A 20,828-nucleotide genomic window follows, 5' to 3' on the forward strand; every position below is an offset into this window, starting at 1 on the left:
AATGAAGAGTTTCGAACCCAGGATGCATGAATAGAAACCCAACACTTTATTTCCTTCTTTTTATCGCTATATTTGTACTTTCATTAAGAAATTTCGTAAAATACACATATTTTAGTCGTACAGTGATATATTGCTCACACATACACACATATTGTATGGAGTAAAACTACCAAAAGTCACTATGGCGGTATCTCAGGCCAATAACGTTAAACCGCATAGTAGTGAGTACGTGATTAACCTAGACAACCCACGCAACGGTACACAAACTTACATTACATGGCACTATTATACAGCTAAAGCATTTATTACGCTTACAATACAAACAAACTACAAAACAAAATGGAATGACTACAAACAGCTCACTCTTACCAGTTAAGTACTTCATCTTGCGTATACGTCCTTGGTTTCTTGTGGCAATCTGCATCTAAATTCATCACCCTGCAGTTTCAAAAGTTGGGTTATTTTTCATCTGGAGTTTCGACTCGGATAAAAGCTTCAATGCATTTTCCATGGATGGTCGATCGGATGGCCTACTCCTGGTGCAAAGCATAGCAACCTCAATTGCCAGTTTTATCTCCTCTTGCATTGAAATGTCGGAACCAGCTTCGTTCTCGTTGTAGATTTCCCGCAGAACAACTTCCCTCGACTTGCTCTGTATGCTTGCGCCAAAATTTGTCAACCTGCCGTTGCTTAGAATCTCCAGCATGATCTCCCCAAAGCTGTATACGTCCCTGCACAGCTCCTCTTTTGTGTCACTGATGTTATCACCTGTCCAACAAAAGAAGAGCACTTAGGGAAATGGTCGATGCTAATACACGAACGATATCAAATTGATTACAATTCTGTTTCTAATCATATCGTTGAGTTTTACTGGAATTCCGTAATTTACCCAAAATTTCAGGAGTAGTGGTGTAAGGGCTTAAGTTATATGTTTGGCATGGCAGATAAAAACTTTTCAAAACAACCACCACATAATCATCTCTACTACATGAAAGAACATATCTTATTATGCATACCTGCATCCCAGGTGGAAGTTGCTGCCGTAAACGAACTTTTGTTCAACTCGAGCAGGTGCTTGAACCCAAATTCTGTCAAATGAGGTTCCATATTTTCGTCAAACACTATATTACTTGATCTCAGATCTCCATGTGTTATTGTAGGAGAACATTCGTGGTGAAGGAAGTGTAATCCCTTTGCAATGCCGATGATAATTTTGTACTTGGCTGCCCATTCGCTTTTCACACTTATCATTTCAGCCAAGTTTCCATTGGGCAAGTAATCGTATAAGAGATAAGCCAGATGGTTGTTGTAGCAAACTCCAAGCAATCGAATTAAATTCTTATGCCTTGCATTTCCTATTTGTGTTACAAATTCCAGCATAACTCTCATTCTCTTTGCTCCCCATTCAATCTTCTTTACCGAAACTGCGATTCCCATTGGCAGAACTGCTTTCCGCACTGAAGCTGACGAAGGTGGCAATGCATCCATGGATTCTGTCGAACTGAAGCTCTTCAATAAATCATTTTTTGTGAATTGAGGAAGTCCAGCAAACGAGATCATCTTCCACTGGCCTTTGCTGCCTTTATGGTAGTAAAATATCCCCATAACTGATAGAGTAACGAACATAACTACTCCGATGCAGAGTAGTGCGATCCACAGAAGCTTCCCGGCGACTCTGCTTCCAAATATAGACACTGAGCCAGGACATGATCTGAGAGGCTCTCCACACAGCTTTGGATTCCCATCAAACGCGCTTCGTTCCATCATTCTAAATACCTTTTCGGATGGAATACTCCCGGAAACATCATTGTAAGACACATTTAGAAGTACTAAACTCGAAGAAGAACCAAAAGTTTTAGGTATTGGTCCATTGAAGCTGTTATGTGACAGGTCAAGAACAAGAAGAGCAGGAAGACTTGCAAGCTCCTCGGGTATACGACCGGATATATTATTGCTACCTAAATCAATCCTCTCAAGAACCCGGCAGCTAGAAATACTTTTCGGGACAGTTCCTTCCAAGCTGTTCTTGCTCAATTCAACAACAGATATTGATTTGCAGTTTTTGAACGAAGGAACATTGCCAATCAAGCCACACGAGGAAGCCGAAAAATTGTTAAGATTTGGCAATTCCCACATTTCTGCAGGAACTGTGCCCCCTAATTCTGGATTTCTAGAGACATTGAAGTACTCAAGCTTTTGAGCTTTTGAAATATCCATTGGAATCCCACCACTAAAATTGTTCCCAGATAAATCAACATATGTGATGTCAGTCAGAGTGCTGAATTTCAATGGAATCTCACCTGAAAACTTGTTATCTTCGAGTCGAAGACGAACCAGAGACGAACAGTTTGACAGAGAAGTGGAGAGATCGCCGGAGAAATTGTTCGAAAACAGCATCAGCTTAAGGAGCTGACCATTGGCACAGATATCAGGCGGAACGCTGCCGTTGAAGTTGTTTGTGGAGACGTCTACCCATCCGAGCTTCGAGTTCCTCCCCAAGCTCCGGGGAAGGTTGCCGGAGAAGAAATTGTTCCACAAAAGCAGCGTCTCCAAAGACGGAAGCTTTGCAATTCCGTCGGGAACTTCGCCGCTCATCTCGTTGTAGAAAAGACTGAGGAGTCTAAGGTTTTTCAGCTCCGAAAAGGTTTCTGGGATCCACCCAGAAATCAGATTGTCGGAAAGATCCAAGCTTTGGAGAGCTCTGATGTTGCTGAGCTCAGGCGGAATTGACCCAGAAAGCTGGTTTCTGAAAAGGAAGAGGGATTCGAGATTGTCGAGATCGCCGAGGGATTTTGGGACAGCGCCGGAGAGATTTGCATAGGCAATGTCGAGATACTGGAGCTCCGTCATGTTCCCCAATTGCCACGGAATGCTTCCGTGGTAAAAATTGTAGCCAATCTCCATGTGGGTCACTGTTTTGAGCTTCCCCAGTTCCGGCGGAATGCTTCCGGTGATCATATTCCCGGCGAGATGAATAAACTCGAGCCGGCGGAAAGCCCCGTATTCAGACGGGATCGGTCCCCGGAAGTAGCTTCCTGCTAAATTGAGGATTTTGAGGTTCTGAAGGTCTGATATTTCGGCGGGGAGCGACCCAGAAAAGCTGTTGCTGAATGCGTCGAGTACAATGAGGTTTTGGAGGGCGGAGACGCCGGTAGGGAAGTGGCCGGAGAAGTTGTTTCTGCTGATGTCTAATGTTGTGAGGTTGGTGAGGTTGAAGATTCCGGCGGGGAGGTGACCGGAGAACGAGTTGTGACTGAGATTGAGTGATACAAGGTCGGCGAAGACGGCGAATTGATCGCCGGAAATTTCACCGGCGAGACTCTTTACTGAGAGGTCTAAGCCAGTAATGGCGGAGTTGTTGGTGTTGCATTTGACGCCGGACCAAGAACATGCGTGGATTTTGCCAGGTGGGTTTTCTGTAGAAGGGAGTATCCAATTTTTCAAGCTGCCATTGGCATCTGTGAGCTCGGATTTTAAGCTGAGAAGGGTGTCTGAGTAGATATCCGCGGCGGAAACCGCCGCGAAGAGGAGGAGAAGAGGGAGGAGAAGGATTAAGTAGAAGGAGGAGTGGAAAATCTCCATTGGAACTTGCGGTTGGGATGACTGAGAGAACAGACAATTTTGGATGCCCGATTGGAAGAAAAATGTGTCAGATATTATGGAAATCCGTTTCCTTTTCTGTGAGAGTCGGAGTGAGAAATGCATGGGAACTAGCAAAAGAGGGAAAGGAGGAACAGTTTATTTTTCTTTCTTTTTGTTTTTTTTTTTTTTGTTTTTTTTTTTTTGTAAAAACTTCTTTTTCTTTCTTTGGTGCAACGTAAAGTAGGTGGACTTGTTTGTACATGTAAATCGAAAATCTGCAAATATTTTGGTAATTTTTTATTAGAAAATATGTTTATTAGACAGATGCGCCCGATAAGAGAGGAATAGAAATATTTAGAAGTAGACTTTAAAAAAATACATAGAGTATTTAGAGGTAATAAAATATTTAACGTAAAACTAAGTATAATCACATTCAAAGATTCTATAAAAAAAAAATTTGTTCAAAGAAATATCGCAACTTGTAGCATTTTCTAAGAACTTTTAGCATTGACTTGAGATTGTATCAATTTCTAAGACTTTTTTGTTCAAAGAAGCATTTTTAACAATATTTTAAGGTAATTACGTAGTACAATCTAAAAAATTAAAACATATGTGTTTTTAAGTGTAATTGACCTGAAATACTATTGCAAAAACATTCCTGCTTAAGTCCAAAGAAGGAACATGATTAGTTGAAATGGGAATATAATTTGGATTGCTTTTGGTAGCAAGAGGGGACCCTTGAGGGTGTTTGTTGATTTGACTGGTGCTGGTCATTTAGGAAAAAAATAGATGCTTTGTGAATTTTTTTATTTTTTTTAACAAAAATTAATCAAAAGTTCACAAAGCATCTCTTTTATCTTTTTTTATTAGAAAGAATCCAATCAAAAGATAGGGTAGAGCAAGTAAAAAGTAGGGGACTGGATGAATTTATAAATTGGTATTGTGAATAGAAAATGTGAGACGAATAATAGGTTAAGTCAGTTAGTTAGAGTAATGTGTAAAATTATACGTTTAAGTTTGATCTCTAGTTTCTTAAAATGAAAAATTGTAGTGTGAAAATTCTCTCTTTCTCTGTTTTTTACTAACAACTAAAGTTCTCTTAGAGTCAATCCAACAGTTAACAAAAAAGCAATCGCTAAATTGAATTTAAAAATTCTAAGTAGCGGAATATTCAATTCTCCACAATATTGTAGACTAGCTTAGGGAGCTATATGAAGCTTTAAGGTATTAACGTAAAATGAGAAAATGAGAATATAAAAATTGATTCGTTGTTCTTTCATAACTCTACTTAGGGAGCCATATAAAAACTTACAAATAACGTCTCAATCCAATAATATAAAATAATGTGTTATAAAACTTACACATATCATTGTTTTATTAAAACGAGGCATCACAGTAACCATAATTGTGTTCCATATAGTCCTTCTCGAGCAGCCGATGCAGACCGTGCAGTGCAGGAAAGATGAAAGAGTAAAAGACAAGTTGCCGATAAAAGTAACCTTTTTCTTAATTTGTGATGAGCCACAGCTTTTAGTGTCCCTCGAGGACGTTAAAAAGGGTAATTACAATTTGACAGCCCCCGTGCTTGAACCTTGACCTTAACAGTAACTCAGTGGGTGAATTACCGAGAATGCAAGCTTCTGAACGTGTGATACATGTTTTTGGAAAGAAACTTATATTGGAGACGTTATTTTGATGGTGTTTTAAATAAGTTTACAATACTTCGATTTTGACGTTCAAGTTGCATGTAAATTCTACTCATACATGTCATGCGAGTGTCTTGCTTGATTCAAAGGAAACAGTGTCAAGCTGTTCAAGTTTGGGGTTTGGCATCACCACTCACGAGAGGGACCCTCCCATGCAGTGGTTCTCACAGGGTTAGAGTGACTATAAAAACCCTCAGGAATTTCGTGACTTTCTTCTATTATTGCAATGCTTAAAAAACAAAAATCAAATTTTCTATTGAGACATTCGTCGACATTTGGTGAGTTTCTTATCTTAAGTCAAACTATATTGCACACATGCCAACAGATGTCGACACATGACGAAACAATCTGTGAGTGATATTGAGAGAATTTGTCGAATGATGTCGCCACAACTTGTTGAGATATGTCTAGCAAGCATTATATCAACCATTTGGTAGGTACAAAAGAAACTTATACCAAACATTCAGAAAGTCCTCGAAAGACCCTCACACACACACACACACATATATATATATATATATATATATATATATATATATTTCTCGGACTCTACGTGGTCTTGGGACCACCTTGATCCCAATGTACATCCACCCATGATTCCAGGGTAAGAGTTTGTGATATTTCGGCCATTTTAACTGTTTAATCTTGATTTTTATTACAAATATCTAACTGTTAAAAATACTTGGAGTATCACATACACCAAATCTATAGTACCATAGAAAATCCCCTTGAAAAAGTCGACACACTTAGACATAACAAGATTGTTATATTCTGAGTAGTTTGTTCACAAGAAGCAAGAAAAGCTTGGGTACAATCGAATATACATCTCTCTTCTCTTCGTCTTGTTTACGTATAAAGATATAACTTTAATTACATGTAAGAATCTCTGTTCCCGACTCAACATCGAGCCGGGAATATGTTGATAAGAGAACTTAGTAAATTACTAGAGAAGTGTCCCAACGACAGGTTTGAAATTGAAAGGGACAGACACTTCAACGGGCATTTGATTTGAAACGGATTTGCCCGTGTGCAGCTGAGAACAACACAGCTTTTTAGGAAAAGAATTCACCTGACTTGGATTCCCATTAGAGTCTCAAAACAGTAGGAGGGGCTTATGCTTTGATTTGATACCTCTGCCTCTATCATCTAATCATATAACAAGTACAATTATTTATACTTTAATTTACGTTATCTTGTAAATTCTTTTCTCCACATTCTTCCTATGGGGGCCAACTTGTTATTAAGTTCGGAGGACTTTCGTGGTTCAGGTACATAATTATCGTGAGTATTTCTTATGATATAGGCAATTAAAGTAAGTAAAATTGTACTATAACGACCGACGTGGCATATTGTCTACTCAATTACCTCGTAGAAAAAGTTTGTCACTCCAATGAATTAGGCAAATACGGAAAGGGATCCTCTCTGGATCCCTTCCACCTAATCTACCAAGTTTGGGGATTCGGACCATTGAAATTTGATTCAACGGTTAAATTTATTATAACTTTTAAAGTAAGCCCTTGTTTGTAACCGTTTGATCAAATTTCAATTGTCCGGATTCCCAAACTTGATGTATTAGGAGGAAAAGATCCGGAGGGGATCTCCTTCTTTGAGAGTAGACAAAATTAATTGCCTATACTGTTAGAGCTGTTTTTGCCTACGTGGCTTATCAAAATGGGTTTGCCTCCTCAATTGTCTACATTGAAGATGCTATGATGTTGTGTTAATGATACAAAGAAATATGTAAGTTTTTATCCACGTAGTATTGTATTAATAACATAAAACGCTAAAATAACGGTGGATCTGTGCCATGAAAATTATTACACTGATTTAGATTAGTGGAGGGTCAAAAGACATGCAATTGGGGGAACATATAGTCAAAATATTAGTGGTGCGGAAACTAATAAGCAAAAATAGGATTAACAATTTGCAAAAAAAGACGTTAACCATGCATAAAGTATGCATAATGTGTTCAATAAAGCAAGAATAGGATTAATAAAGTGATTAAAGAAAGGCACCCCCTTTTCTCCTTGTTACTGTAACAGCTAAATCTATGGCAAAATAACAGTATAACATTTTTCAATGATTAATATACATTTTGTTAACGAAAATACTTCGGTCCTGACTAGTCTAAGTATACCCTATATCCTTACCCAAGAATATGGGCCAAATCTTCGTTGTTTTTATAAGGCTACGATATGGGGTTCTAACGGGTGAGAACCTAAGTATTACAAAAACGAATGTTTGTATGCGTCAAGAAACTCAAATAAAGAGAAAGAAGAGAAAACAAAAGATGAAGTATAAATATAAATTGAAATCCATGTCTAATTTAAACGTTCTAGCATAACCAGAGGCGGATGTACATTCAGACCAAGGTGGTCCCATGATCTCAGAAAATGTATATGTGAAGGTCTTCCAAGACTCTCCAAATAGGTGGTATGGGTCCCTTTTGTGCCCACTAAGTGTTTAATGTAATATTTGCTAACATATCTCAACAGATTGCGCCGACAATATTCGACAGATTCTCTTGATATCATGCCTTTCCTAAATGCCAAACGACATTCCGCGTGTAAAATATAGACGCTACCGTTTTATTGTTTTTCAATGCATGGGATGTTTCCTTCCTCCTGTGGTTAATGCAAGGCATGTTTGCTATATAGAAAGTGGAACCATTTGGAAATTAAGGGACAAGAATCAAGCAATTCATGTGCAATAGTAGACCTGACATTTTTCATCCGACCCGTTAAAATTAGTATTCGGATGGATGATAAATGGGTCAGGTGGTTAACGGGTCAACCCGTTAATCACCCGTTAAATAACGGATCATTTTAGGTGAACTCGCGAAACCGGTTAAGACCTGAGAACTTTTGTGTAATTTCAAGAGTCCTAATAGAAAACCATCAGGTCCCTCACGACTCACTCTCTCTCGCACCGTTGCACGGCTTGCTCTCTGAGACTAAGAGATCGCCCAATCATTATGGTTTAACATAAACCCAAGACGCCGCCGGCACGACGTCACCGACCGTCTGCCTCAGCCAGTCCCAGGCGAGGTCCTCCACCCGTTGCTTGAAGTAGAACCGCCACATCGCCATGAAAACGTGGAGCAACGTGCACCCCTTGGCGAAGAAGCTTTGGAACTTGCGATCTTTCACGAAGGAGACCATGAGCAGCAGGAAGCCGATCGCGAAGAGAAGGAGGCCGGAGAAGGAGTCGCCGATCCGAATCAGGAGCAGGTCGTATGGGGTGGACCCCAGCAGCTTCTGGGCGGTCTCAATCCTGTGCCCGAAGGTGTAGACTTCCGTCATGTAGAACATCGTGAGTGCCCCGCAGGATATGGCAATTAGGGAGTGGAGGAGGCTGACGACGAAGAAGGCAAATGTAAAAAAAATTTGGATGAAATGTTATAAAATATAAAAATATAAAAAAATAAATAAGTTAACGGGTGAAACAGGTAACGCGTTAGCTTAACGGGTTAGGTTCGGATGACCCGTTAACTTAACAGGTTGGGTCCGAATGATCCGTTAAATTAATGGTTTAGGTTGAACCCGACCAAAACCCATTAAACCCAACCCGTTTACAGGTATATGCAATAGGCAGCCGTCTCCATCCAAACACAAGGTTAGAATCGTAGAAGGAAGCTCCAAAGCATGGTTACTTGTAGTTCAAGTAACCGAGCTAGAAGCACCCGCAGCATGCCCTAGTTCCTCCTGCGACAACTCAACATCAACCTAACACATACGTCATCACGAGAAACAAAGAAATTTAAACTACTACATTGATCCTTTTAACGCTCAGAAGATATTCAATGTTTTCGCTCAGAAGCTAATTCACCCAACATAGTTCATAACACTTACTGATGCCGTACCTTATGTCAAACGTAAATCAAGGAACTTCAACAAAATGGTAAGGATCATGCCTGAAACAGTACTCCACTACCCTTCCACGTCATATTTCACATCATATTCCTCGTCATCGTCGTCATCATCCTCAGTCTCGGACTCATCCATATTATATATGCTGCTCCGCTGAAGCTTATTGAATTCACTTTTTGAATCCTCTTCACTTAGAAATTCCTGTCCGTACTTTGTTTCTCGGTGTTTAACCAACAGCCAGCGCAGCAACCGATCTTCCTTGTTCAAGTAGTGCAGCTCCTTGTTGATGTTGGGTGTAGTCATCATTGTCATTTGCATTAGTTGGCCCTATACCATATGGAAACTTTGAGTTATAAATAAAATCATAATAACTCGTCCACAGTTAGAAATACCAACGAGACAACATATGGAAATAGAAAATGACCAAAAGAGTACAAATTTATTTCTGCATCTGATGAGATTGGTCAAGAGCTCTCAAAAGTTTTAGAATATTCCAAGAAGTGCTGAATCTGGTGAAATCTACATTTCCACCAAGGAAGCAGAAACCCTGGAAACCCAATAACCGACAAGGGAGATCACCCTCACCCTTCAGGATAAAAGGCACCCTCTCAACAAGGCACCAGCATCTGCAAATGCTCCAAATCTCCTTCAAGGATTGCATATTGGTGGAAGACATTTTAAAAATCAACTTAGGGATTCCACTCTCCTAATGGAGATGTTCAAGAGTGTTAAGACAGTGAAAACTGTCGCTCTTCGGGATGACAAAACGTCTAAAGAACTATCAAACAGTAAAGCTACGGTTGCACTCTAAAACTGTGATAGAATGCCAACCTTTTTTGTTTTTTTGTTGTCATTTTTCCTAAGTTTAGGGATTGGCAAGATCTGACAGAAAACCATCCGTCTTGCTATAAAGATTGCAAAGAACTTCAAATTCAGATATTGTTACAATCTTACAAGCAGAGTCCATCGTCCCCTGCTGAGGGCGTAACAGAATCTACAACCTAAGATAGTTCAAATTAAGCATCCTGAGAATTCTGAGGCAAGCTATCAACTTTATGCCATCCCCTAGAGGTTCCATCCTTACATTTCAAATCCTCTAATTCAAGTTCTTAACACAAACAGAGAAAGCAGCACTTTATAGCCCAATTCAAATACTAGTTCATACCTACGAAAAAATCATCCCTGCTTCGGCCAGTAATTGTCATTTCTCGAACCTCCATATTAAAAGAAGCTTAAAGAAATTTCACATACACTTTTCATTACGTACAACAAAGAGAATGGGAAACTGCAGCGGCATCACATTGGCCCTCAACTTATAGAAAATGTAGCATTAACAAGCTCAACTAAAAACCACCCGCAAGCGCAAAGAATTACACAACACGCTCTCATTGCAAAAATAAGACAATTCAAACGCAACGACGAAGAAGACTACAATCCGTAATAATTCAAATGCACTATAAGATTGCAGAAAGATAAAAAGAAACCCACCTGATAATACCTTCCATCAAGCTTCTTAATACCATAACCGAGCTGAACAGTGCCGAACGACTTCATGTCAGTAATAACTCCATTTCTTCTGCAAACGTGTTTGCTCACTCGAGCAACCAAGTCCATCAGAGACTCCTTCCTCACATGGGGCTTCAGCAGCAGCATACAATCGTACAGCGGCATTTCTTCCGGCTTTTCTTTCACCTGTAAACACCAAAAGCAATGAAATTTCATCTTTTTTCATCAATCGAAACCTATCCAGATGCAGTGAGAAAAAATAGAAGTAGGTTATCAAGAATTTACAGGAAGAAAAAGCATGAAATTAATAAATAAATAAATGAACCCATGATTCAAAATCCAGAACTGGAACGATTGCAACCAAGATTTGAAGTCGAAGGATATATTAGAAAGGATTTGAGGGAGCTGCCCAGTACCTTGGAGTGTATTTTAGAGGAGTGCGAAGATCAGAGCCCAGACGGAGGAGAGACGGCGATGGAGGCTGAAGAGAAGTGGAGAAGATCATTGTTTTTGAGCTTTAAATCTCGGCCGTCTATCAGTTTAGAAATGAACGACACGTATTCCACTTATAAGGGCTCCCATCATATACTGCACATATCTCGAAATAGAACATAAGATCATCTCCAACCGATCTGGCCAAAGATCAATTGGGCTAAAAATAGATCCAAATGACATGAAAACTATTTCCAACTAAGGATTAAGCCAAAGGGTTTGTAGTCCCCATCAGGCTAAAGCCCCCAAATCAGGCCAGAGGGCTGGCCACTTCTAGCGCCAGGATGTCAAACTTGACATTTTGCCAACCCTCTAGCGCCAGCTTGACATTTTGCTAGCCTTTCAACGCCAGAATGTCAATCTTGACATTTTACCAGCCCTCCAGCTCAGCCCATTTGAATGCCAACGGTTAACTAACGTTATGCTGCCGTCAGGTTACCCTTGGAATTTGAAAAAAAAAATTTGGACGAATTTTCAAAAAAAAATAATTTTTTTCCTATAAATACCTAAGTCTTTACTACACTATTTCTCACGTACTTTTCACCATTTTATAGTATCATACCTCATTTTATTTCAATTCTTCATATTCTATTATCTTACCTCTTCTAATAATCTTTCCTTTAATTTTTTTCAAATTTTTTCAAATGGCTACATCTGCAATGAAATGAAGGGCTTAGACCCAAAAAGAAGATAAAGCTCTTTACAGGGCTTATAGATAGGTTTCAGATGTTATTAGTTTTGGATAGCATACTATAGATCCAAGTTTTTACACCTCGTAGTGAGTGTTTTTAAAATAATTGAAAGCATTTTTGGAAAAAAAATGTTTTTGCATTTCACAAGTACTTTAAGTATTTTTTTCATAATTCAATTACATATTCTTATGAATTGGCTCTAAAAACATTATTATTAAAACGTTAATAGTTTTTCTTTTGGGTAAATATTAGTTTACTACCCTCGTGTTTTGTGGTTTTCAATATTTAGTACATCAAGTTTTTTTCGTCCCAGAGTCATATCTAAAGTGTAAATTTTGGGACAGTCTCATACATCCATTAGTCAAACTGTTAAGTATTCCGTTAATTGATGACGTGGCGCCCACATAGACAATGACTAACGTTACGTGTCAATAAGGGTCCCACGTAGATATTAAAAAAAATTACAAAATTACAACCAAAAAAGAAAAAGAAAAAAAAAACGTTGTTCTTCCTCAACCCCGACCGTCCCTCCCTTCTCGACCTCCACCCATATGTGCAAATCCAACCCTCTCCCTCCCTCAACCCCCAACCCCCAACCCCCAACCCTCTCCCTCCCTTAACCCCCAACCCACTTAATTTAAAAAAAAAAAAAAAAAAAAATTTATGGGCACCCTACCTCAACCCCCGGCCCTCTCCTTCCCTTATCTCTTATGCACACCCTCGCCGCCAATTTGACTCAGGGCAACTCAACCAACTATCCCCTTAATCGCCTCCAAATGCAGGGGAGTGAATCCATCGCGATCTAACACCAAACCCATATATGGGTTGACTCACACTAGATTTTCACCATTTCCACTGACCCTTTTGCCGCCGTCAGGTGAAAAGGCGAAGAACCGCGGGAGTCCAGCTCGACAGCGAGTTTGGGGTCCCGACTCAATAACTCTTTGGCAAAGTAGAGTGGCCCATAAGCTGTGAAGTGGAGATGGTGTGCAGAGAGGGTGTGGATATGAGGGTTAGAGAGAGAAAGTGGAGATGGTGTGCGGAAAGGGTGTGTAGAGGAGGAGAGAGTGGAGGGTTAGAGAAGGGATGGAAAAGAAGATGTTTGTAGGAGAAGAACTTTTTTTTTGTAATTATTTTTAAATTTTTAAAATTTTAATATCCACGTGGGACCCTTATTGACACATGACGGCCATTCATTATCCACGTGGGCACTACATCATCAGTTAACGAAAGATTTAACGGTTTGACTAACAGATGTATGAGATTGTCCCAAAATTTACACTTTAGGTATAACTTTGTAATGAAAAAAACTTAATGTACTAAATATTGAAAACCATGAAACATAAGGATAGTAAATTTATCCTTTTTTTTTTTCTTTCTTAAATCACTTCTAATCGAGCTTTTACTTCACGCTATGTAGGTATACCCAACTATTGTCAACCCAAAGTGGACCCAATCAAATTAAATTTCCTTTGGTTACACATCCAGTCCAATTCATTGATGGGTCAATAATCTGCCTAGCCCAGACACGTGGTTGGTACACACAGACCCAGAGCCCACTCACCGGAGCCCGGATCCACTGTTTCCCTTGTTCCGTAGGCCGTAGCTTCTACGAAACCGCGATTCCAGTCAAAACCCGCCCAAACGGAAAACTCCGTTACCCCGGTCAACACGTGTCGACAAGATCAACCACTCCACCCGTTCACTTTTTAACGCGTGGCTCTCCGGTCCCCTTCACGGCAACTAAAGCATCGAACCACACATCATTGCCCCTCTCTTACTCCAAAATTACAAACGCCAGCGCAGACCTTGCTTGGTCGCCTTCGTAAATTCGTGAAACACCAGTGCAATACAGTAAATTCAACCCCCGCTATAACTGCAAAACCACGTCGGTCAAAATCTTAACCCGCCCACGCGCCTCAGAGATGGTTCCAAACCTCACGCGACGTCACGTGACGTACCGGAACCTCTCTATAAATACACGCTCCCCTATGCTTTGCAAAATATAGCATTTCTTCTCCGATAACAAAATTTTCAGAAAATCAAGAAATTAAATAAATTTTTTTTTTTTTTTCGCAATTTTCAATTTTCTCCTTGTCTTTCTTCTTCTGAGGGAAAAAAATGGTGACGGCGATTCTCCGATCGCAGGATTGCCTTCGAGGTCGGTTCCGCCACGAAGCTCTAACCCTAACCCTCTCCCCCCGCTCCGGATCACGACGGAGCCCCAATTTCTCTAATCCTAACCCTAATTCCGCCCCCAACCATGGCCCCGCCGCCAATGTTCATCAATCTCGCCGCCGGAAAAGGAGTCCGATAGCGGTTCAGTCCAATCAGCACGACCGACCTCGCGATCGGTGCGCTGATCGCTCCGTTGTCGCGAAGGCGCCGGTTAAAAACCTTGTGACGGGACAGGTCAAGATCCTGAGGCGCGGTGAGGTTTTGAACCCGGAGAAGGGCAACCGAGGGCTACGAGTTGTTGCCAGCGACGATTGCAAGCCGAAGGCGAACAAGGAAAACGATCCGGATCTGGTTTTGGGATCCACGGACCGTTTGGGACCCGACCCGGAGACCGTGCAGAAGCAGATTAAAGCTGCCGAGTTCAAGGTCATGGACGCGATTTATGCCGGATCGAGCGCTTTCTACGCGTCTCCGCCTCCGAGCTCGGTGCCGCTGCCTGCTTTTTTGGGAAGGAACGGCACCGCAACGAGCGATCTCCGCCGGCTGCTGCGGCTCGATTTGGTGTGAGCGATGGTGATTTAGCAAGGCTGCCTGCTTGAATCGTTTGATCGAAAGTTAAATGAATCCGAGATCCGGAAAATCTCGTTGAAGGTTCTTCTGTTAGTTGGTAATGATTGTTCGCTTTGCTTCCTTTATTTTTTCAAGAGGAAAGTTGATTGAGTGCGAGCAAATGATGATAAGATTAGGGCAAATATCTTGCTAGGGTTTGTGCAAATCAAAGGAAGAAGATTAATAGGAAAGTTTGTGTGCTTGGTGCCTTGTATAGTTTACTTAGTGTGCAAGAAATGTTTACAAGGTTGGATGAAAAGAGAAGTATAGAGAGAGAGATATTGTATGATGTAGTAGTAATCATCAAGGAATAAAATGTTGTGCTTAATCCTTGCCAATCATTCTGGTGTTCTTTATGTGGATTTGTACGAGTTTTTCTTGTTAGAAATGGTGTCGAAATATGCGAGTAGCCGGTTGTTTGACTGTATTTGTAGGTTTACCGGCTACTCGCAGCCGGTTGTCTGCCTGTATTGGGAAGAAATACAGATCAATCGGTGAACCGGCGAACAGGATATGAGTTGCCGGTTCTCCCATGTATCGGGTAGAATGATCGGCTACTCACACCGGTTCTCCCATGTATTGGGTAGAATGTTCGGCTACTCACATCCTGATATTTGGGTAGCGATTCTCTGCCGTAGACCCGACTACTTGCAACCCGCAATATGTGAGGAGTTGGTTGCCTGCGTCACAACCGGCCTGCAACAACTGCCCGCCAGTATTCGGCCGATTTTCCGCTACTCAAATCCCGCAACTGACATGTGAGTAGACGGTTTCCACTGTAGGCAGATCGATACTCATCCCAATACAGATTGTTCGGCCACTTAAATCCCGTAACGGATGTGAGTAGCTGGTTGTCCGCCTTGGCAGATCGACCAGCTGGTTGTCCGTCTTGGGCAGATCGACTGGCTACTCACATCTCGCGACTTCCTCGCAATGGAGAAAACCCCGTTGGGAGTAATGTAGGTGCCCGGAAATTTCATATATAGGGACATTGATTCAAGGGAAATAGGCTAGTTGGCTGCTTCCACTCAATATATTTTAGGATGGTTTGAAGGTGCTTTTAAAATGATTAAAACTGCATTTAGGGATAAAAGTTGGGTTTATTCGCTTGTATTTTTACTGAGGATTAATTCAAAAATATTTTCACTAAAAACGCTTCTAATCATTTTAAAAGTACTTTCCAAAACAAGCCCTTTAAAACTGAATTGCAACGATCATCTGCTTTATTTACACCTCATTATGCTCTAAAATATCTCAAATTGTTGAATTGTTTGGCCTGACATTAACGGAGTCGTCAGCTTCAGGATATTCTTCCGGCATTATCCTCTTCCAGAACCAGTGCCTTCTCCACATCAGTATCATCTCTTCGATCGGAATCCCCTTGGTTTCGGGAAGAAACAGGTAAACAAACACGCTCATGATAGTAATCCATCCCGCGAAGAAGAGGAAGATCCCGAATTTGAGCGCGCACAGGAGGGAGAGAAACGACTGGGCGATGATGAAAGTGAACAGAAGGTTCACAGACACTGTAATGCTCTGTCCAGCTGATCGGGTTTCTAGAGGGAAGATCTCGCTCGGCACTGTCCACCCGAGAGGACCCCATGAATACCCGAAAGCTATCACGAAGAGGCAAATCACGGCCACCACCAGTACTGAGAATCCTTTCGACAGTTCTTGATTGTCCCCGAACTTGAACCCCAAGACTAGCGCGACTACGACCTGTTTCGCGTTGAAGAAGAGAGTACTAAGCGTTTAAGCGTCTTTAGAACTTTCAATTAGTTTTTCTAATTGAATTGTAATGAAGTTTACCTGGCATACAATCATTTGTATTCCACCAGTAATGAGCAGAACTCTTCGTCCCAGTTTGTCAACTGCTGCGATGGATATCAGCGTAGACGTGACAAGAACTGCTCCGGTCAAAGCAGAGGAGTACAGAGCAGCATTTCCTCCGAACCCCATACTTTGAAACAACACGGGAGCGTAGAACAGAATCGAATTTATCCCCGTGAGGATCTGGAACGTCGGCATGAAGATTGCCATAACGAGCTGAGGCCTGTTCCTTCGCTCGAGGATGTTTCTGAACGGGTGCTTTATTGCATTGGCAAACTCGCTTGCATCCATCATGTCCTGAAACTCTGCGCTGACATTTTTGGTTCCTCTAATTCTCTCCAAAACTTTTCTTCCTTCTTCTTTACATCCTCGTTCGATCAAGCTATTTGGTGTCTCGGGTAGAAATATTCCTCCGACTGTCATTACCGCAGCTGGTACTAGAGCCAGCCCTAGCGAGAGCCTCCACCCCCATGGCTCGAGTTTTTGAGTCCCGTAGTTTATCATGTTGGCTGTGAAGATCCCAAGCGTGGTTGCTAACTGAAACATCATGTTTAAGGCTCCTCGAAGATGCGTTGGCGCTATTTCTGAAAGATATAGCGGAATGGCCTTCAAGACAAACAAGCAAGCAGAAGAAATCAGTTTTATACGAACATTTTGTTGACAGAAGTAAGTCATTGGTTGTGTGAATTAGTTACCTGATTTCCAAATCCGATACCAACGCCAAGCATGATCCGACCTAAGAGAAGCATGGCCAAATTCTCAGCTGAAGCGTTTAGAGTTGCTCCAACGAGGAAACTGACTCCGCCACAGATTATACTTCCTCGGCGTCCATAATTTCTTGTGACCGGAGAAGCCACAAAAGATGCAACTAAACCGGCGAGGTACAGCGAAGAGGTAAACGCTGCAAGACCCTGGTTATCATACTTGCAGTAGTTGTTTTCCCGGGCATGCGTCTTGTTTTTGTACACTGTCTTGAAGAATTTCTTAAGAAATCCGTCCATCGACGTAACCCCGCCTAATGAAAGTTAAAACCAAACATTTAGAAGAGATTCTTCAGTAAGATTTCTGCTTCCATATTTCACACACATACAAGCACGATCATACATGTTACCGATTTTATGGCCGTCCGAAAACTTCCCTACAACGGTGATGACACTGTGGCGGTATTCCAGACTATATTGTGATCGTACCTCAAATCAATCACACAGCTATGTGGGAAAGTTAAAAACATGTGGCAATATGTGATTGACTTGAGATACCGTCACAATATCATCCTGACATTTGTAAGTTACAATAAGAATGTGTTCTCCTTTTACTTTTTTTTTAAGAAAAGAAACTTAAGTGCAACTAGTTGTATATCCTTTTTTTGTGCATATCTCTCTCCTCGACCCTTCTTCTCAACCGTGAGGAGAGAGATAAGCACAAGGAGATATACACCCTGTTGCACCTATATTTTTTGTCCATTTTCAGCTACCCAAAATTTATGATACCATGTAAGAAAGCTGAACTTTTCACCACTAACTTTGCTTACATGTCATCATTCCCTAATTCTTTCCTTGTACGGCTCGGTAGATTACCTCATGAAACCCTGAAAAAGGCAAAGACCAAAGAGCTAGCCAACAAAAAGGTGAAAGGTTACCTGAAATTCCGATATCATAACCGAAAAGAGAGCCGCCTACGGCGGCAACAATGCAGGCAACGATGACATAAGGGGTGAGCCTCCCTTGGTACTGCTGTGCCCTCTCCTTGGCCACGCCGGTCGGCGCGAACGACCCTCCCGCCATTTCCAAGCAGAGAGGAGATAGCTCCTGCTACGACACAGAAGAAAGAGAGAGAGAGAGAAAAAAAAAAAAAAAACTCTCAACTTTCTGGGAAAGGAGGAGGATCTAACCTTAAATTTATTCTCACTTTGTTTCTTTGCAATGTGAAGTTGGTGACATATCTAACCTTAAATTTATCTTTGAAACCACGATATTATACATTAGTTTAATCTAAATTATAAAAAGGAGATTTAATCCATATTATGGATCCTCCTTGTACTGCTGTGCTCTCTCTCTGTTTAGATTATTTTTTCTTGAGCGGTCTAAATTTTCGAATATGTCAATTTCAAACACAGAGATCCAACGAGGATTTTGACTGATAAATTCATATCAACCAAGCTGAAACTTGATCAGATAGAGACAGGTCCCCCTTCACGTTTATGATGAGTCAATAATGTCCATGCTTTCTTTTGTTGATTTGCAATTTTCCACTTGAACTGACTTTGTTGCATGTTTTTGGTTTCATATTTGGTGCAGGTTCTCAAATATTGTCTTCTTTGTTTGGAATTTGGTTGTACTAAAGTATGATGCTTTGGATTACACGTAACGCATGAAAAAGGAAAAAATAAGAAAGATGACAGAGGGCATTTTTTTGGATGGTGGAGCGCGATCACGTCGTATAGCCAGTTCATATGTTACATAATAGGTATATTTAGTGATACACTAATACTGTAGCAGTGTGCTTTCTTTACTTTTTAAGGGTTCTAATGCGGTTCTGTGATTTTTTATGATGGATTGGATGAATTGTCGATAACGGCCTCCTCAAATGCGATTTATGTGTATGCATAGTTATAGAGAAATAAATTAGGTTGCAGATACTTAACTTCTTTTGAGGCAGATAATTATGCTTATAATTAGTGATTTATGATTCCAGATTTTGTAGCTTTTACTCATGCTCGTGACAATTCGTTTTATTTTGATTATTGTTTTTGTTGATCGTTTCTATCTTTGCGGTCTTGGCATAGTCCCCCGCCTTTATCTTTTTCGTTTACTTCATTTGTTATCAATAAAATTGTTGGAGGAGGGATGGGAAGGGAGTTTCTGGATGTAATGGTCCTCATCTCTTTAAAAAAGAGTAAGTGTCTTGCACGCTACTATTACCGAAGAACTAATTTTTCTCTATTTAAAACAAAATTCTATATATTCTTATATAAATCCACGTCCTATAGCCAATTCACATATTATAACATTTGAACTGATTAAATTAGATATTCGTATTTCAGGACTATACATATTAAATCCACGTTCCTATAGACACTTCACATATTATACCACTGACATCAATTAGACTAAATGATCCTATCAATACAATACAACAATTTCTCGTCCTGCTGACGGTTGCAGGCTTGAATGATTGTAGTTGGTGAGTACGACCATTGAATGATTATTGTGGGAGTGACATAGTATTATACTTTATTTGCTTTATGGGGTCAATTCAATATCCACTGTAAGGGCAACGTGTGTATGATTGACACTTAAAAGAGAAAGAGTGATTAAGGTGCCAACAGGATCCTTTTGGTAATGATAATGAGAATTCATGAATCGTGATTAATTTTTATCAAGTACTATTTATATTTAATTTTAAATAAAAATTTTAAAATAATTTTTGATCGCATAATATATGATGAACGAGCACAATTCACATATCTCTGATATTTTTACAAGGAAGATCCAACGAGGATCCCGATTCATTAAGGTGGAAGCTGAAATGTGGTAGTGGGTAGAAAACGTGGGGACGCCGGAGTTAGTCTTGTTTGTGTTTGATTGATTCTTGTGGAATATCCCAGTCATTCTGGTCCTAGTATTGCAGGGCAATCATAAGTGGTAGGAAAAAAAAGAAGCAAAAAGATGAATGAAAATATTAGGCAATCTTTAAAAGTAACTGCGAAGCTTTTCTTCATTCCTCGTATTTTGAAAACTGGTTACGGACTTACGATACATGCATATAATTAATATATTTGTTATTTAACAATTAGATACGTTTATATATATGATATTTTTTATTTTTTTTGGTCGCATATCAGATCGTCAGATGTTGAATGTATTAAGTATATATATGCATGTACCGTAAAAAATTCTTAAAAGTTGAATTTCCTAAACATGTGATTAGTTGATTTAATGGTATCTGATCTTCATTTGATAAGAGAAGTTTTCAAGTTAGCTCATGGATATGCAAAAATGATATATAGTTGTAATGATTTCGACACTAAATTGCGACCAGTTGTAACTTTTATTAGATGAGTTTAACTTGTTTATAAAAGTATATTTGTAAACATAGAGCAAGTTATAACTCACAACAACTTTTTTTATTTTTCTGACTATTAGACCCAAGTATAGTATACAAGAATTCTTGTTAGTCATGTTCTTAATTATACGCCTAATTTTTCATTCACCTGATTCATGCTGTGACGATCCATTCAAGAATTTGAGATGTTTTTTGCTTTTACGGAACTTCAGTGTGAGTGGATGATAAAAATAAAATGATACTTGCAAGTTTGTCATATATTCTTTGGAAAACTAATGAAAAGGGCTTGAAAACTTTGA

The 20,828-nt window shown here is 40.1% G+C and overlaps 5 protein-coding genes and 1 long non-coding RNA gene across 7 annotated transcripts; 2 read left to right on the plus strand and 4 right to left on the minus strand.

Annotated features, from left to right (window-relative positions):
- Nucleotides 1–109: 109 nt before the first annotated feature.
- On the minus strand, nucleotides 110–3,817 carry LOC103447252 (leucine-rich repeat receptor-like protein kinase TDR). Its single transcript, XM_008386429.4, has 2 exons — nucleotides 1,017–3,817; nucleotides 110–768 (listed from the first exon to the last, which is right to left on the minus strand). Exons 1-2 carry the CDS (start codon nucleotides 3,703–3,705, stop codon nucleotides 434–436), a joined length of 3,024 nt encoding a protein of 1,007 aa, XP_008384651.2. The 5' UTR covers nucleotides 3,706–3,817; the 3' UTR covers nucleotides 110–433.
- Nucleotides 3,818–8,260: 4,443 nt separating this feature from the next.
- On the minus strand, nucleotides 8,261–8,590 carry LOC103426692 (uncharacterized). The gene has a single exon (XM_008364777.1). The coding sequence runs from the start codon at nucleotides 8,588–8,590 to the stop codon at nucleotides 8,261–8,263; it is 330 nt and encodes a 109-aa protein (XP_008362999.1).
- Nucleotides 8,591–9,036: 446 nt separating this feature from the next.
- LOC103447242 (small ribosomal subunit protein bS6m-like) lies at nucleotides 9,037–11,227 on the minus strand. Its single transcript, XM_008386420.4, has 3 exons — nucleotides 11,080–11,227; nucleotides 10,646–10,849; nucleotides 9,037–9,484 (listed from the first exon to the last, which is right to left on the minus strand). The coding sequence occupies exons 2-3, from the start codon at nucleotides 10,826–10,828 to the stop codon at nucleotides 9,218–9,220; spliced, it is 450 nt and encodes a 149-aa protein (XP_008384642.1). The 5' UTR covers nucleotides 10,829–10,849; nucleotides 11,080–11,227; the 3' UTR covers nucleotides 9,037–9,217.
- A 2,616-nt stretch (nucleotides 11,228–13,843) lies between these two features.
- On the plus strand, nucleotides 13,844–14,975 carry LOC103406702 (uncharacterized). Its single transcript, XM_008345691.4, has one exon. The coding sequence runs from the start codon at nucleotides 13,969–13,971 to the stop codon at nucleotides 14,590–14,592; it is 624 nt and encodes a 207-aa protein (XP_008343913.2). The 5' UTR covers nucleotides 13,844–13,968; the 3' UTR covers nucleotides 14,593–14,975.
- A 799-nt stretch (nucleotides 14,976–15,774) lies between these two features.
- Nucleotides 15,775–18,567, minus strand: LOC103406703 (sugar transport protein 7-like). Of its 2 annotated transcripts, none has more exons than XM_029108631.2 (4): nucleotides 18,104–18,567; nucleotides 17,160–17,479; nucleotides 16,444–17,070; nucleotides 15,775–16,353 (listed from the first exon to the last, which is right to left on the minus strand). In XM_029108631.2, the coding sequence occupies exons 1-4, from the start codon at nucleotides 18,246–18,248 to the stop codon at nucleotides 15,889–15,891; spliced, it is 1,557 nt and encodes a 518-aa protein (XP_028964464.1). In that variant the 5' UTR covers nucleotides 18,249–18,567; the 3' UTR covers nucleotides 15,775–15,888. The 2 variants fall into 2 exon arrangements, with proteins under 2 accessions (XP_028964464.1, XP_008343915.2); XM_008345693.4 differs by having other exon boundaries at nucleotides 17,996–18,131.
- On the plus strand, nucleotides 18,518–19,035 carry LOC139188106 (uncharacterized). The gene is made up of 2 exons (XR_011571284.1): nucleotides 18,518–18,648; nucleotides 18,762–19,035. It is a non-coding gene; the product is annotated as an uncharacterized lncRNA (long non-coding RNA).
- The last annotated feature ends 1,793 nt before the right edge of the window (nucleotides 19,036–20,828 follow it).

This window comes from Malus domestica, chromosome 02 (assembly GCF_042453785.1).
Source record: "Malus domestica chromosome 02, GDT2T_hap1".
Taxonomy (NCBI): Eukaryota; Viridiplantae; Streptophyta; class Magnoliopsida; order Rosales; family Rosaceae; genus Malus; species Malus domestica.

Bases quoted from the DNA above. Each gene is read 5' to 3' on its own strand.
- LOC103447242 (XM_008386420.4), bottom strand. From the start codon at position 10,828: ATGCCGCTGTACGATTGTATGCTGCTGCTGAAGCCCCATGTGAGGAAG. The intron at 9,485-10,645 runs GTGGGTTTCTTT...CATATGGTATAG, and splicing joins TTGATGGAAGGTATTATCAG to GGCCAACTAATGCAAATGAC.
- LOC103406703 (XM_029108631.2), bottom strand. From the start codon at position 18,248: ATGGCGGGAGGGTCGTTCGCGCCGACCGGCGTGGCCAAGGAGAGGGCA. The intron at 17,480-18,103 runs GTAACCTTTCAC...AACTTTCATTAG, and splicing joins TTATGATATCGGAATTTCAG to GCGGGGTTACGTCGATGGAC. The intron at 17,071-17,159 runs GTAACTAATTCA...TTTGTCTTGAAG, and splicing joins GTATCGGATTTGGAAATCAG to GCCATTCCGCTATATCTTTC.
- LOC103406702 (XM_008345691.4), top strand. From the start codon at position 13,969: ATGGTGACGGCGATTCTCCGATCGCAGGATTGCCTTCGAGGTCGGTTC.
- LOC103426692 (XM_008364777.1), bottom strand. From the start codon at position 8,590: ATGACGGAAGTCTACACCTTCGGGCACAGGATTGAGACCGCCCAGAAG.
- LOC103447252 (XM_008386429.4), bottom strand. From the start codon at position 3,705: ATGCATTTCTCACTCCGACTCTCACAGAAAAGGAAACGGATTTCCATA. The intron at 769-1,016 runs GTATGCATAATA...TTTGTTGGACAG, and splicing joins AACTTCCACCTGGGATGCAG to GTGATAACATCAGTGACACA.